Source organism: Callithrix jacchus, chromosome 9 (genome assembly GCF_049354715.1).
Source record: "Callithrix jacchus isolate 240 chromosome 9, calJac240_pri, whole genome shotgun sequence".
Classification (NCBI taxonomy): Eukaryota; Metazoa; Chordata; class Mammalia; order Primates; family Cebidae; genus Callithrix; species Callithrix jacchus.
Window position 1 is genome coordinate 122,941,187 of NC_133510.1, and position 16,789 is coordinate 122,957,975.

At 42.0% G+C, this 16,789-nt stretch overlaps 1 protein-coding gene across 21 annotated transcripts in view; it reads right to left on the reverse strand.

The window, feature by feature from the left end:
* Positions 1-16,789, reverse strand: part of CIT (citron rho-interacting serine/threonine kinase) — a 190,073-nt gene that overhangs the window by 143,708 nt on the left and 29,576 nt on the right. For all 21 annotated transcript variants that reach the window (XM_035257803.3, XM_035257795.3, XM_054238964.2 and 18 more), the window contains exons 6-7: positions 5,977-6,119; positions 4,654-4,747 (exon numbers count right to left, since the gene is read on the reverse strand). In XM_035257803.3, the coding sequence (XP_035113694.1) occupies positions 4,654-4,747; positions 5,977-6,119 (237 nt within the window). The remainder of the gene's footprint in view (positions 1-4,653; positions 4,748-5,976; positions 6,120-16,789) is intronic.

The window sequence follows — 16,789 nt, forward strand, 5'->3', positions numbered from 1 at the left end:
AAGAGACTTATCAAAGAAAGATAATTCCTAAACTAATTTTTGCCCCCTAACAGATAGATGATTATACACATTTATGCACAATCATTTTTCTAATTTTCTAAATTTTATTAATTTGTACTAGAAAGCTATGAAGGGAAAAAGACTGCTGGCTTACTCTTAAGTGCTTGATATGATTAATGAAGGCATTACTTTTTGTGAATTAACGAATCTCTAAGTTTGTAGTAGTAATTAACAAAGGTTTTTAATGACAACTAACAACTGCTAAGTTTGTATTAGTCACTGACCCTCAAGCACAATAAACTGGTTCAGCATGTAATCTCACATGGCCTGATTACGATTTTGCAATATGCTTTCACTCTCCTCTGGCGGCAATTCAGTCAGCTAATCTGAGTGAGATATTAAAAGTAAACCTGTACTAAGGGCCCAGCCTGCTGCAGGAGGACACTATCTGATCGGGCCCAAATATTACTTAATTTTTTTTTTGAGGCAGTCTTGCTCTGTCACCCAGGCTGTAGTAAAAGAATGCAATTTGGCTCACTGCAACCTCCACCCACTGGGCTCAAGGGATCCTCCTGCCTCAGCCTCCTGAGTAACTAAGACTATAGGCGCACGCCACCACACCCAGCTAATTTTCGTATTTTTTCTTAGTAGAGTCAGGGTTTCGCCATGTTGTCCAGGCTGATCTCAAACTCCTGACCTCAGGTGATCTGCTCACTTCAGCCTCCCAAAGTGCTGCGATTACAGGCATGAGCCACCACGCCCAGCAAACTTTGTTAATTTTTACTGTATTGACAGGGAAGAAAATAAAAAAGTTCAGAAGACTATTTGAGAATGACTAGGGGAGAGAAGAGTCTGCCATATTTTGGTAGAAAAAGGGAGAAGGAAAAGAAAAAAGGAAGGAAGGAGGAGAAGAACTCAAAGAGGGAGAGAGGGAGGGAGGGAGAAAAAAAAGAGTTAACAGCAGATTCTTTTACTAACAAAAGGCAGATGAGGAAGAAAGAAAATGAATGTCTTCCTCCTCCAAACCCCTTTCCTTCCATAAAATGCTTAAACATGGTGAAACCCTGTATCTACTAAAAATATAAAAATTAGCCAGGCATGGTGGCAGGAATCTGTAATCCCAGCTACTCGGGTAGCTGAGGCAGGAGAATCATTTGAACCCAGGAGGGAGAGGTTGCAGTGAACCAAGATCACCCACTGCACTCCAGCCTGGGTGACAGAGCAAGACTCTAAAAAAAAATGCTTAAACATAAAACTATTTAAACCTAACTTTATCCATCAAGCTGCCTAGGGCATAAATATATACCTGCAGAAACAGGAGGAAAAGGAGTTCTCACTGTGTTGTTCCTCCTGTGGAAAATAAAGGTTTTCACTCCTACATAAATCTAGAAAGGGCTATCTTTTGTGGGGCTGCAACTGCTAAATGGGGTTGATTACCACCTACCATGCTATATAATGTGGTTTATGTACAATCTCTTTACAACTCTTTTCATGAGAGCCGAATGAGATAGATTGGAACTCAGCTATTCACCATTCTTCGAGATTCTAATAAAGTAAAGTGGGTGACCTAACCTGACAGGTCTTATAGTCACTAGGCCCCTGTGTTTACTAACAGAAAATACTCCAAAGCAACGTTCTGAATGAGAAGCTTGAAATATGACATGGATAATGGAAAACTGAACAGATCTAAGATTCACAGGTATCCAAAATACCAAGATAATATGTGGGGGTAATAGGGAAGGGATTGATTGATTTGGGGTAAGTAATATATGGTAATTTCAGCAAATGTGGATTATATTTTAAATGGTATATCATGAGTACAGGCAACATTTAGAACCTACTTGAGGCCTACATACATTTCATTTAAAGAAAATATGTTAAACCCAACACCACTATTAAAAATATCCCCCTGGCCAGGCACGGTGGCTCATGTCTGTAATCCCAGCACTTTGGGAGGGCAAGGAGGACAGATCACAAGGTCAGGAGTTCAAGACCAGCCTGACCAACATGGTGAAACCCTGTCTCTCTACTAAAAATACAAAATATTAGCCGGGCAGGGTGGCACGCACCTGTAATCCCAGCTACTCAGGAAGCAGAGGCTGAGGCAGGAGAATTGCTTGAACCCGGAAGGCGGAGGTTGCAGTGAGCCGAGATCACGCCACTGCACTCCCCCCTGGGCAACAGAGTGAGACTCCATCTCAAAAACAAAAATTTCTTTTTTAATTAAAAAAAATATTCCCCCAAAACTATAATTTTATATCCACTCTTGACTTGATCTTGTTTGCAGATTATTGCTCTTCTATAACAAAAGGGACTTTGGACTTAATGTGAAAAATTCCTTCTAGCTGCTTGTCACGTTCCAACCCTAAAAGCACAAGGGAAAAAGAGAGGCAATATTCTCAAGTGTGTGGTATTGAGTGCCCTATCTCCTTGACCAAAACAATTAGAGATTGAGCCTTGTGTTTCAAATAAACCTGGTAGGCTCCCCACCTGGCGTGAAAGTTGCTACAATTAAAACTGAAAAGGGCAGTTTGAAGCACTGAAAAATAGAAACCTGAAATGAATGGGAACCCTGTCTCTCCACCAAGGGCCCTGAAGAGAATGACTCCAGGCACAGAGATAGGGTCTTCTTCCTAATTCCTATTTCTTTACCAAGCAGTAACTTTGGCTCTTGATGAGTTTTCTGAGTAGGTTTTCTTACTGCAAATACATATTCCTGTCTAATTAGCTTTCTGATGCTTCTCAATCTACTGCAGACATGATCAACTGAGAGTTCTCAAACCCCACACCCCCCAACCCTCCCACCTCAGGCACATCTGGCAATGTCTAGAGACATGTTTGGTTATCACAACTGGAGGGGAGGGTGCTAATGGCATCTAGGAGACGGGTCAGGGATGCAGCTAAACATCTTATATACAGGGCAGCCCCCCACAACAAAGAATTATTCCGATCAAAATGTCAGTAATGCTTAGGTTACATTGTCAATGTACCTATGCTTCCATTTATTTCTAAATGCATGATTTTTTTTTTAATTTCATGAATGCAGCATATAAATTTGTTTTGTTTTGAGACAGCGTCCTGCTTTGTCACCCAGGCTGGAATGCAGTGGTGCAAACATGGCACGTTGCAGCCTCAACCTCCTGGGCTCCAGCGATCCTCCTGTCTTGGCCTCCCATGTGGCTAGGGCCACAAGCGTGTACCACCACGCCTGGCTAATTTTTTTATTTTTTGTAGAGACTAGGTCTTATTTTGTTGCCCAGGCTGGTCTCAAACTGAAGCGATCCTCCTGCCTTGACCTCCCAAAGTGCTGGGATTACAGGCTTGAGGCACTGCACCCAGACCATACACCATTTTTAATCCTAAGTGATAAAACTTTGCATTATTTTAACGTTTTTTGTGCTTTATTCCACTAAATTCAATACCTAAGTTTTCATGCTGTTTCTAAATTGTACATAATTTCTCAAACATAAAATGCTTATTAGTTATAGCAACATAATCTAGTTCTTAATGTAATGATCTAGTGAACAGATTACAAGAAAATAACCTGAAAAAAAGAACAGTGCTGAGGTTGAGAAACTCTGACACTGGACAACATAGAGAACTTATTTTTCCAAGGGCCTGAACACCAAGAAAATTATCTCAAGTAGGCCTTGGGTCTGCAGAACAGACAGGCCAGATGCTAGAGAGCAAGAAGTTAATGCAACTCCAAGCCTTTTCTTAACATCGACCTAATAATATCTACCTTTCTGGAAGCAGTTTAAAAAAAAAAGAAAATTTTTACATATTGTCCTTTATAGAAAGGACTTAACTCTCAGACTTAGGGGACATTTAGAAGAGCAGCTTCTCTAACCTATTAATTTGTGCATTTTAACTAGAATCAGTTTTTTCTAGAGAAAGTATAAAAGACCAACTTCCCAAGGATTTGTCTAGGTCACCAAGTGGCTCAGTTGTAGAATCAGTCTTAAAACCTAAGTCGATTTTCTCTTAGACCTATCCCTTTTTGCAGAGTTGACTTCAAAATTCATATTTTAGTACATACCAACTTTATTAGAAGATTTTCAAACTCTAATCCTTTTTTACGCTGTCATCTTTTTCCTAAAGTATTCTCACTCTTGATCTCAATAGCCACCCTCCTTGCCTCCTGCCGTCCTACTTAGCATGTGGAATACAGTTTAATTTCTACCCAAGATCCAAGACTTAAAAATGACATTTTGAGCACTTGATTCTTAACACTTAAGGATATTTGGTTCAAATGCTCCAGTGATTAATTTCAATTTTGCTGCATAGGAAATAGAGGATTTGAGATACAGGAGGTTCCATTTCATCGAAATATTTTAAAGCAAAATAGGTAACAGAAGACAGTCTATAACAGGCAAGGAAAATGAAGGGAGATACAAAGTAAGAATTTTCCTTTCTTTCTAACCAAACTATAAGAATGCTCCTAAAAATGTCTTGTTGGGTATTAACAGGCACTATACACAAAAAGGTGCCACGGTCTGGGAAATAGTTCTGTGTCCCTGTCCCCATCCTCATACACTGCCAAAGGTTCCAAAATGTTGTTCACCATTTTATTCCAACACTTCCCAAACATAGGAGGACCAAGAATACTTTTTAGTATAAACTCTATTAAGTTCTCTTATTCCATGTTGTTACCATCTTGTTTGAATTCATTTTCGCAGCTGATCCAAAATCCACCAGCTTGATGTGTCCTGTGCGGTCAATGAGAATGTTCTCGGGCTTGATGTCTCTGTAAGAAAATCAGGACCATGAATTGCCTCCTCCATCCCAATCAGCAAGAAACTGCTAACCTGGAATCTCAATTGAGCCAAAAATCTTTGTTTATGTATTCTGCTCTATAGACCTCCTCTATTGGTGGATATAAATGATTAGCATATATTTTGCAAAACAAAATTAACCAAAAGGAAGGAAGAGAGAGAAAGAGGGAGAGAGGGAAAGGGAGAGAGAAAGAGGGAGAGAGGGAGGACAGGAGGGAAAGAAAAGAAAGGGAAAGGAAAGGAAACACATACTACTCAATGGATCATTTCTCCTAGAGACACATATTTTACATTATGAAAACTAAAGCCAAAAGGAGCTATGTAATTTTCCCAAGGTCATATAGCTAGCCAATGTAAAAGCTGAGACTCTATCTCAGATTTTGTGATTCCTATTCTAGCAATCATTGTATTCCCACAACATTCGCAGATGTACATAAAACATCAGATGAGTGAAGACATGAAGAACCACTTATCAACTGCGTATTCTGAAGAATATCTTTGTAGATTACTAATGGGCAGAGTTAGCGAAGTACAATTCCATGCTTTCACTACTATGGGTATGCCATTTCCTTCTGCAAACCAAATTCAGTTTTTCTATCATATATCCCAAAGAACGCATGCAAGAGTTCCCAGTCTTGGCCGGGCACGGTGGCTCACACCTATAATCCCAGCACTTTGGGAGGCTGAGGCGGGTGGAACAAGAGGTCAAGAGATCGAGACCATCCTGGTCAACATGGTGAAACCCCGTCTCTACTAAAAGTACAAAAAATTTGCTGGGCATGGTGGTGCGCGCCTGTAGTCCCAGCTACTTGGGAGGCTGAGGCAGGAGAATTGCTTGAACCCAGAAGGCGGAGGTTGAGGTGAGCCGAGATCGTGCCATTGCACTCCAGTCTGGGTAACAATAGTGAAACTCGGTCTCAAAAAAAAAAAAAAGAGTTCCCAGTCTTATTTAGCTATATGAACAGATCTTGCTAGCAAACTTGAGCATATTACAATTCTAGATTAGATCTATTGCTGGATGGGCAAGCTGAACTGACCTCGATTTTGGAAAGCTTGTTTTAAGTCAGTTATTGGTAGACTGGCTAAAAATTGGATGGAGCATTATTTTGATCCTGAAATCATTCACTCACTCATTTCCATGCAGGAAACTCTTCTGCAACACAGAAAAATCCTCAACGGGCTACCAGAGAGTCTCACTTACCGATGCACATATCCCATCTGATGAACGCTGTGAACAGCCAAAATCAGTTCAGCCAGGTAAAACTGAATCAGATTTTCATCTAATTGGTCCTCAAATCTATTCAAAAGTGACAGCAAGTCCCCTCCAGGCTGATATTCCATGACCTGTACAGAATGCCAAAGTTATTAATTCTTCACACCCCCAAAAATCGGGAATGCCTCAATTAGATCCTCAAATATCACCTGCCACATTATAATAACAAGCCCTCCACAAAGCAAAGAAGAGTGTAAGGCATACTGTAAGTCACGTAGGATGGAGTCCCTGCCCGAAGGAAATTACATCTGTTACCCAGGGGAATCAATATCATGAAAGACTAGTCCCAGATACCATGCACAGTGTTTGCAAGGCAAGCTTGAAAAGTTGAATTAAATCCACCCACTTCCCCACCCACAAGTTGACACCCCAGACATTCCCTAGGATTAGGTACAGTATAGACGGATATTCCTAGAGGGCAACTCTCTTATATCCTTTCTGTATTCCCCTCAGCACCCAGGAGAATACAGAAGGCTTGCAATAAATGTGATACAATCTTTTCCTTTTATAGTCTGTGAGGAAGGCAACTGACAGCCTCTATTAAAAATTTAAATGTGAAAATGTCCCCTTTGACCTAGTAATCCCACGTGCAACAATTTACTTTACAGGTACTTAACAATAGTTTGCAGTTAAATAGATAGATAAATAGATTCCTTGCAGTATTGTTTATAACAGGGGAAAAAATCATGGAAATCATTCAAATATCCATCTGGTAGAGACTGACTGAAATATGATATATGTAAACATGGGATAAGGCAAAGATATTAAAAACAAACAGATTCCATTTATTCATACTGCCATGGAAAATTGTCCATGACAATATAAAGTGAAAGCCTGTAAAGAATAAAGTACAAACCCTTTTTTGTAATAAATAATGAATTATTATATGTGTTGGTAAATACATAAGAAAAAAATCTTGAAGACTATTAAGCCTAAAGTAAAATGTTTGATTAGCACAAAGAAATTCTTCTAACCCAAGGAACTGACATCCTTCCTCCTTTTGATGATAAATAGGTGTGATATTCCTGGGTCCCCAGGTGGCCATGAGACCAGTTAACCTGGGTGGCTTCAACCTCCTGCTGGTGACTTCACCTCTCTGCCTTTCAGTTTCCTCTCTAAAATAGGGATAAGACTAATCTTCTTTGCAGCACTTTGTGAGGATTAAGTAAGACAAGGTCCTCAGAGGGCCTGGCACAGTGCCTGGCACCAGCATGAAGTCTTCACCTACCATTCAATTCCCATCCTTCCCCCCACCTCCCACTCTTTACTGCACGATCCTTTTTGCTCTGGCCAGCAAGAAGCTAGAACCCATTTTGACAATTGCTGTAGTCATGTAACCTTTATTGAGTTCTCCTGTCCTTCGCCCTGATTTCCCATTTTATTAGCCATGCTATAAATGTCTTGGAAGTTGTCTCATATGCTTTCAGGAAAAAGGCAAGATCTGAATATATTTCTTTAAAAAAACACTAAATCTCACAAACTACTGCATTCCAAAAGCCAACTCGGGGATGTGAATTCTCACCATCATCCTCCAAACTCCTGCTTGCTTTCAGTCCGGAATTAGAAGAAAGCTCTAGACAAGTCACAAGTAGAGCATCTGCACAGAGCCCCAAAGACTGGTCCAGTAAAATCTCCAGGAATTGTGCCCAGCACCAAGGCAACCCCAAACCAGAGACCCCTGGAGAAGCCAGTAACTCACACATCCTTCCCAAGGGCTCCTTATAACCTAGGAGTCTACTCCATTCATGTAGTTCCTGACAATAGCAGACATTAAGCCAGACACTGGACAATTGCAGTTGACAAGTAAGGTTCCATTTGTACAGCAATTGCTGAAAAAAAATTGACTCCTGAACGAGAACACTTAGCAGGGGCAGCACCTAACATACTTTCTTTCCCCCAAGTTCCTACAGAAGTTACTCACCCCAGTCCTCGGGGAGCCCACAGGAGCCACCTGGCTGCCTGGAGCTTACCCACTCATCCCAACCTGGTTCTCCACAGGCCGTGGGTATGTGGGTGAATGTTAATTATATGCCTGTTTTAAATATATATTGCCATTAAAAAGGTCTTAAATATCCAAAAAAAGAAAAAGGAAAGAAATTCACAGATAATAACAGAAGTACTTACGCTTTTAGTACTGAAATGTCTTAAAATAAGAACAATGCATATTTATGATGACACGCCACAGTTATAAATTTCCTATGCTGTATTAAAGATGTGAAAAAAACAGTATGGCTTGTAAGTTTAAGGCTGAGAAAGTCAAATGCATAGCAGAGCAGCCACTGGCAACTCTTAAGAACTGACAAATGGAACACAACTTAGTATTTGGCAGCTACTCCTGACATTCCATTGCAATGACCAGTAAAATGTTCAGAAAACAAAAGCCAGCTCTTAGAGAGGCAAAAAGACATGTATTCTTTGCTTCTATTCAGAAGATCCAATTTCCTGAACTGAAAATCTCCTCCCAAACCAGATCAGTCTAAGAAACAACTTTCCATTTCTTCAAAACCAGGGTTGATTGAGAAAACAAGCAACAAAAATTACAACAGCTGCTATACAGCATACTTCACAACATGTGGCCAAAACAGACACACTCAATGGCAGACCTCTAAATAGACCGGGTCCTTAATAAAGACGCTAATCAAACGTGGCCCAGCAACACTGGTCCAGGTTACCTCGCTAAAAATTCCAACAGTGCACCATTAGGAGAATGTAGTTCTGACATTTACTGAGTAAATGTGGATATCCCAAGATGTTACCCATATCCCAAAACTATACTACTGGGGTATAGCTGCTCATTCTAGTATGAATGGAGCCCATGGGGAAGACAGCTTGTATGTGGCCGACTGAGGCTCATTCAATCATCATGCTGTTAAAGCTTAAAGATACAGTAACGACCCAGGACTTGAGTGCTTTCAGAAAACATGTTTGGATCATTACAAATGATACCAAGAGGTTCCAAAAGCATCATGTGAAGTAACAAACTAGGAGTCTTCAAGTCTTTTTACCAGGTGACTTGCTGTAAACCAAAGACCAGGGTCAGCAGAAAATGATGAAGAAGTTAAGGGCAAAGTTGCCACCCTGGTTCTACCAGAGAGTCCATTCACAGCTGTCCCTGACTTTTACTATTCAGAGATATCCAGTGAGGCACTGATCCCAGAAACCAGGATAGCCTTGGCTTCTACCCCAAGACAACTGTAGGTCCTCTACGTTAGAGCTTCCCAAGCCTGACTGCCCATCAGAATCACCAGGAGAAGTGCTTCTCAAAAATGATAAGACAAGCCAGGTACGATGGTTTGTGCCCATCTTAGCACTTTGGGAGGCTGAGGCAGTAGAATCACTTGAGGCCAGGAGTGTGAGACCAGCTTGGGCTACATAGTGAGAACCCACCTCTAATATAAATAAAATATTTAAAAGAAAATAAGATAGACTCATCTAAATCAATATTTGAGTGCCTATCATGTGCTAGCCACTATTCTAGATATTAGAGTAAGAGCAGTGAGTAAAACAGAAAAAAATCCCCACCTCCACACAGCTGACATTCTGGTGTAACAAAAAAAATTTTTTTTTTTTTTTTTTGAGACAAAGTCTTGCTCTGTCACCCAGGCTGGAGTGCAGTGGCATGATCTTGGCTCACTGCAACCTCTGCCTCCAGGTTCAAGCAATTCTCCTGCTTCCCCTCCCAAGTAGCTGGAAATACAGGCACACACCACCATACCTAGCTAATTTTTTTATTTTTGGTAGAGATGGGATTTCATCATATTGGCCAGTCTGGTCTCAAACTCCTGACCTCAAGTGATCTGCCCGTCTCGACTTCGAAAGTGTTGGGATTACAGGCATGAGTCACTGCACCCAGCAAGAATTTTAAAATAATAATAAGCAGTATAGTAGGGTAAAATTACATCTCTTTCCCATCCCAACCACTTAGGGAGCTTAAAGAATTCCAGGGAATAACCCCAGCCTTCATGGATCGCACACCATGGGTGGGACCCAGGAATCTACAATTTTAAGGAGCTTCTGGGATGATTCGGATGCAGCTGGCCCACCACTGTTGGGACCCACTGCTGAGGAGGCTGTGGAACCAATATGGCTCCCTACCCCAAGTGAATTAAAAGTTTCTATAGCAACAGTGCCCTTGATGAAACTTGGCTTTCATACAGCCATCACTTCTGTTGCTTTTATTTTTTTTCAGTGACTACCTGGAGCATTTCTGCATATCCAGACAAGATTACTGACAACGAAGTGCTGATGGACTGGGAAATAACCCAGTTATTTCCCAGTCCATCAGCACTGAAGCCAATGATCTTCTATCCTTGCAAGGACTGGAGATGACTCCTGCACACACAATGAGCAGCTGCAGGTCACCCAAATGGTGATCACCAAGGCATAGTAATCAAAGACCGGGCACAGGAGGAGGAAACAGTCCTAGAGTGAAACACCCCAAAACAATGTGGCAACCCTGCTGATGGCAGAGAAAGCACAGCAGCTGACAGATGAGCCTGGCTTGGAGCTATAACAGACTTGCTCTTTTAAAGCAAAGACTTTCAGGCCAACAGAGACAGACCCTTCTAATGGCAGCAGCTGCAGATGCTAATTAAAGGGCAAATCTCACATGTGTTCAGTTTGGAAGTAGCGGCTGCTTCTCTGTTGGTGTTTGCATCCATACTCCAGTACTAGGAAGGCAATTTCCATCCATTGTGTTGCATTTGAAACGAAGGACAAATGTGCACACACACATATGCAATGCACCCACGTGCATGCTTGCATATGCGGGGATGGGCTGAATATTGAACAGTTCTTTAGTACTCTATTCCAGTTCACATAGGGCATTAGAGGCATGCTGTGCTAGCCACCTCTTAGAAATGTCTCCTTGAAAAACTTGCACACTCAGCACAACTGAAAGTGCCATGAAAATGTAATGATGCCAGCAGCATCATTATCCGCTCTGCCCAGTGTTCCTGATCTCTGGCATGAGAAAGGAGAGAAGGGGTCCTCAAAGCAGAGTGGCCTCTAAGCAGAGTGGCCCCTATATTATTCTTCTTGAGAATAAAATCTCTCTTTTTCTCTTGGTCACTTTGACCAAGGAGAAAATGAGAGAAGGCCCTTTATCTTAGAAAACATGAAACTCAGCCTGATTCATCCATCTATGCAAAAAATCCTCACTGAGTATTGAATCATCCAGAGTCTTGGCAAGAAACAGACAGGACACTAAACCAGGGAATTGAGGACATTCATTAGGGAAGGGGATATTTACAAAGGTTCAGGTCAGGAGAAGAAAAATAAACTTGGGATGATGAAGCACCCCAGGGCTAGCAACAGAGGGGACTAGGTGCCATGCCTGGGCCTGAAAGAGCAAAGGCAGGGATTTCGGATGTGTACACTATTACTGAAGGGACAAAGGAAGAAGCTAGAACAAAAAACTAACTATAACTACAGCTATACAACAATGGTTCTCAAAGTGAGATCCCAGGACCAGCAGCAGCATTATTTGGAAATAGTGTTTGAAATGCAAAGCCTTGGCCAAATGCAGTGGCTCATGCCTGGAATGCCAGCACTCTGGGAGGCTGAAGCAGGAGGATTGCTTCAGCCCAGGAGTTCAAGAATAGCTTGGGTAACACAGTGAGACCCAATCTCTACAAAAAATTTAAAAGGTAGCCAGGCGTGGTAGTGTGTGCCTGTATTCCCAGCTATTCAAGAGGGTGAGGTGGGAGGATGGCTTGAGCCCAGAAGTTTGAGGCTGCAGTGAGCTACAATTATGCCACTGCACCCCAGCTTGGATGACACAGTAAGACTCTGGATCAAAAAAAGAAAAAAGAAGAAGAAATGCAAATTCCTGGGCCCCACCCCAGACTTACTGAATCAGAAACTCTGGGGATGGGGCCAAGTGAGCTGGGACAACACAATTAAATTGTGGCTCCTAAAATGGTAAAAGTGTAAATGCACTCACTGGAAACATGCCTCAAAACACCAGAATAAAAAAACAACGATTTCGAAGGCATGGAAAACTCAAAGAACCTCCCAAAGGCAATAACACACTCAGCAATTGAATTGAAGTCAATAAGAGGAATTAATATCTCATTTCACCAATAAGAAAATTGAAGCTGAAAAGGCCAGTGACTCTGGAGAGAGCAAACAAGGAATGGTAATAAAACAAGAACCAATATTCTAAGTCACAGCCTCATTCTGATGGGCAGCTGGCTTCCAAACCCTGGCTTCAGAAGCAGCAGCATGTGAACAGGCCTGGTGAGTTTTAAGACATGCCTGAAAAATCAGATAATCTTAGCAGAGAGATCAAAACAGCACATGTCTCACTGTCAAAACTATCATAAGCTGCCACATTTCACTAAAGTAAACAATGGAGCTGAGTTCATTAACTCCCTTCAGATTCCCAATGACAGCATAGGGTGGTATTCATAAAAGCCTAGAGAAAGCCCACTTTCAAATTGTTCCTATGTAGGAAACAAACACTGCCCATAAAAATTGCACAGGTGTGGGTTGAAAGCAAGATAAGAAATATAAAGAACTAATCCCTAGCAGAGCCTCCTAGTAGCAGTGGTTTTGGATCCTGAAGTATAATGCCTTGAGTAAGAATATGGAAGGTGAAACTATGGACCTGGCTTCAAAGCTCAGGTCTACCTTGTATTTCCTATAAAAATAGCTGTTTCTTTGGTTTTGAGGGGTTTTTTTTGAGATGGAGTCTCACTCTGTCACCCAGGCTGGAGTGCAGTGGTGCCATCTTGGCTCACTGCAACCTCTGCCTCCCAGGTTCAAGCAATTCTCCTGCCTCAGCCTCTGGAGTAGCTGGGATTACAGGCGTCTGCCAGCACACCCAGCTAATTTTTGTATCTTTGGTAGAGACAGGGTTTCACCATGCTGGCCAGGCTGTTCTCAAACTCCTGACCTCAAGTGATCCACTAGCCTTGGCCTCCCAAAGTGCGGAAATTACAGGCCTTAGACACCACGCCCAGCCAAAAGCAGCTATTTTAGCCCTGTGGCAGACTATTAACTGTGCCCCCAAATCCATCCTTCCCTTCTTCCATAGTAATAAGAATTTTAGCTCAACAGAGGCCACACAGCTGACAGTAAATTCCCAGTCTCCTTAGCAGCTAGATGTGCAGTCACATGACTACATTCTGCCCAAAAAAATGTGAGAGAAAATGATGTGTCCAACTTCCACATCATTTTATATTAAAAAAAAAATTGCTTACTCTGAGCTTCTGCTCTGTTTTCCTAACAGCCAGCTGGAACAAAGACATGAAATGGCCCAACTTCAGCCATGTAAAAGACTACAACATCCTAAGGAATGGGGAGTCACAACATGGAAGGAACCTGGGTCCCAGAATTGACACATATAACAGAGCTACTCTACCAGCCTGGGCTGTACATTGGGGCCTCTGTGATACAGCAACTAAGCATGTACCTTAACTAGTACATCTCTACATGCAACTAAGGAGAAACATTTGGAATGAACACAGGAAGTCATTGTAAGGTCACAACAGGGAAAAGAAGTCCGTAGGTCAATTGCAGGCTCAGAGCAAGCGTAGCCTGAAGAGAACCACAGTAGAAAAAACATCAGTACAAAGAATTAGACCAAACAATACTGGCAGGGCACGGTGGCTCATGCCTGTAATCCCAGCTCTTTGGGAGACTGAGGCAGGTGGATTGCAAAGTCAGGAGTTCGAGACCAGCCTGATCAACATGGTGAAACCCCCTCTCTACTAAAAATACAATTAGCCAGGCATGGTGGTATTCACCTTTAATCTCAGCTACTCAGGAGGCTGAGGCTGGAGAATCGCTTGATACCCAGAAGGTGGCCACTGGTTTTTTATGTGAAACTGTACCCTTTGCAAGCATTTTACTCTGGGCAACAGAGCAACTCCATCTCAAATATATATATACTGCAAGTGGTTCGATGCAAAACTATGTGTTCTTTGTGAAGATCAGCTCCTTCATGGAAGGACACTGATGAAGGCATCTGTTATACAGAATTGAACAGATTTCTTCATGAACCAGATCAACAGAGCACTGTTTCCATGAGCCACCTACAGAATTCAGGACTACCCTTGTTATATAGAACCATACATTATAATGGAGTCTGCAACAATTTTCTATAGACCAGAAAACAGTAAGCTACACTCACTGGTATGTCACCACAAACAGGAAATTTTTAACCATCAGTGCAAAAGAACTCTAGTTTAATTTCCTTGCACTGCATTCCAAATTTTGAAAATCTCACTGGATCTATCTTGAATTACACACGTTAAAAAAAATAACTCCCACTGAGAACGTAATGTGAGTTCCATAATACAATACGTAAATCTGAATGTAAATCAAATTTCTATGAAATTAATCACATATTCATCCAAAAAATATTGTGTAGGCATTCACTTGGTAAAGCTCTACTCTCTCTTTCTGGATGAAGTAGCCTAGTAGGACAAACCAACACCCACTCATGAAGGAGAAGTACAGGGTGCAATGAGCGTACAGTAGAAAGGTGCCATCCCAGAAGTACAGGGTTCTAGGAGGGGGTTCTGGAAGAAGTGAAATGTGATCCAACCCAGAAGGAGAAAGACGAGTTAGCAAGGAAAACAGGGAAAGAGTGAACAGCATGCAAAAAGCTCAGAGGCAAAGTCAAAGAACCAAAGGAAGTTGAGGATGGATATAAGGTAGAAAGACAGAAACAGTAAGTGAGGAGGCTGGGGGCAAGTGTGAGAAAGGCCTGGTAAGTAATGTGGAAGAGTCTGGACTTCATCCAGAGGACAGCAGGGAATCTTGAAGGGTTTTAACAGTGAGATGACTTGGCTGCAGTATGTAGAAGACCTGGGAGGAGGGCCAGACAGATGGCAAGGAGAATACTTAGGAGGTTATTACAGCAACACAGGCAAGAGAAGATGGAGGCCTGAAACCCACACAGCAGAGGCAAGACTAGAAAGAAGAGACAGCCAGGAGGGATATTCCACAGGAGGTAGAATCCCATTATATTTTCATTGATTTAAAATGTATCTTCAGTGCCAGGCACGATGGCTCACGCCTGTAATTCCAGCACTGTGGGAGGCTGAGGCAGGCAGATCATGAGGTCAGGAGTTCAAGACCAGCCTGGTCAACATGGTAAAACCCCATCTCTACTAAAAAGACATAAATTAGCCAGACGTGATGGCACGCGCCTATAATCCCAGCTACTCAGAAGGCTGAGGCAGGAGAGTTGCTTAAACCTGGGAGACGGAGGTTGCAGTAAGTCAAGAGCTGGGCACTCCAGTCTGGGTGACAGAGCAAGACTCTGTCTCTGAAAATAAAAAAAATAAATAAAATATATCTTCAGGCTGGTGGCTCATGCCTACAATCCTACCACTCCAAGAGGCCAAGGTGGGCAGATCACTTGAGGCCAGGAGTTCAAGACCAGCCTGGCCAACATGATGAAACCCCATCCTTACTAAAAATTTGAAAATTAGCCATGCGTGGTGATGCACACTTGCAATCCCAGCTACTTGGGAGGCTGAGGTGGAAGATCACTTAACCCAAAAGGTGAAGGCTGCAGTGAGCTGAGATAGCACCACTGCACTCCACCCTAGGTGACAGAGTGAGACTCCATCTCAAAAAAATAATAATTAGATTATTAAATGTATCTTCAATGAAAGTGCATTAACATTACAAATTAATGTTCAACTGCCAGGGGAGCATGATATGTAAGTTTCCCCAAACTTCAAAGGTTTGTTGATGTAAAAGTGGCCAATAGGGTAGAATTTCAGGACTATACAGCACCAATATAAATCCAGGATCCCCTTATCTTGCAGCAGAATGGGTTTCCAGATTCAGAATTTCTCAGATTTTAGAAAGGTAAAGTGGTACATACACTTCATTAACTATTATTATTTTTTGACACAGAGTCTTGCTCTATCACCTAGGCTGGAGTGCAGTGGCACAATGTTGGCTCACTGCAACCTCCACCTCCTAGGTTCAAGGGATTCTCCTGCCTCAGCCCCCAGAGTAGCTGGGATTACAGGCACCCACCTAGCTAATTTTTGTATTTTTAGTAGAGACGGGGTTTCACCATGTTGGCCAGGCTGGTTTTGAACTCCTGAACTCAGGTGATCCACCAGCCTGGGCCTCCCAAAGTTCTGGGATTGCAGGCATGAGCCACTGTGCCCGGTCACACATACACTTTATAGAATGTAACACCCTCAGAAGGGTCTGGGACATCACCTTGTAATCAAACACATTCATCATTTTATAGCAAACAGTGAAGTTATACTAAAGGGAATGAATAAAGACTAAAAAGAGCCTGAAGAGAGCTTGGATCATTTGCCAAAAACTGAGTTCAAGTCAGGTTTTGCTGATAAACAAGTAACAAAAGAACTTGAGGTTATTCAGAACTCTAGGTATTTCAGAATTACAGATAAGGGATAGCAGACCTATGATCGTATCTTAATTTCCATGCTGAGTTTGGATTTTTATGTGACACTGTACCCTTAGCAAGCATTTTACTCTAAAGCAACAAAGTACTTGAGAAGAAAATACAGATAAGGAAATATTAGTCATTATAAAATCTCATGAGTAATACCCAATTGAGCTACAAAAGAAGGGGGTAAAAATGTCATTGAACCCAAGTATCAATGTACTGAGGCAACCAGAACTCCTAAAAACAGCTGTAGTAAGAACCCTCCTGTATTGCAAGATGGTGGATGGAAAAGCTGAGCAGAAGCTAAGGATGCTGAGGTCAGTGTTGAGATCAATAGGGAAGCCCCTA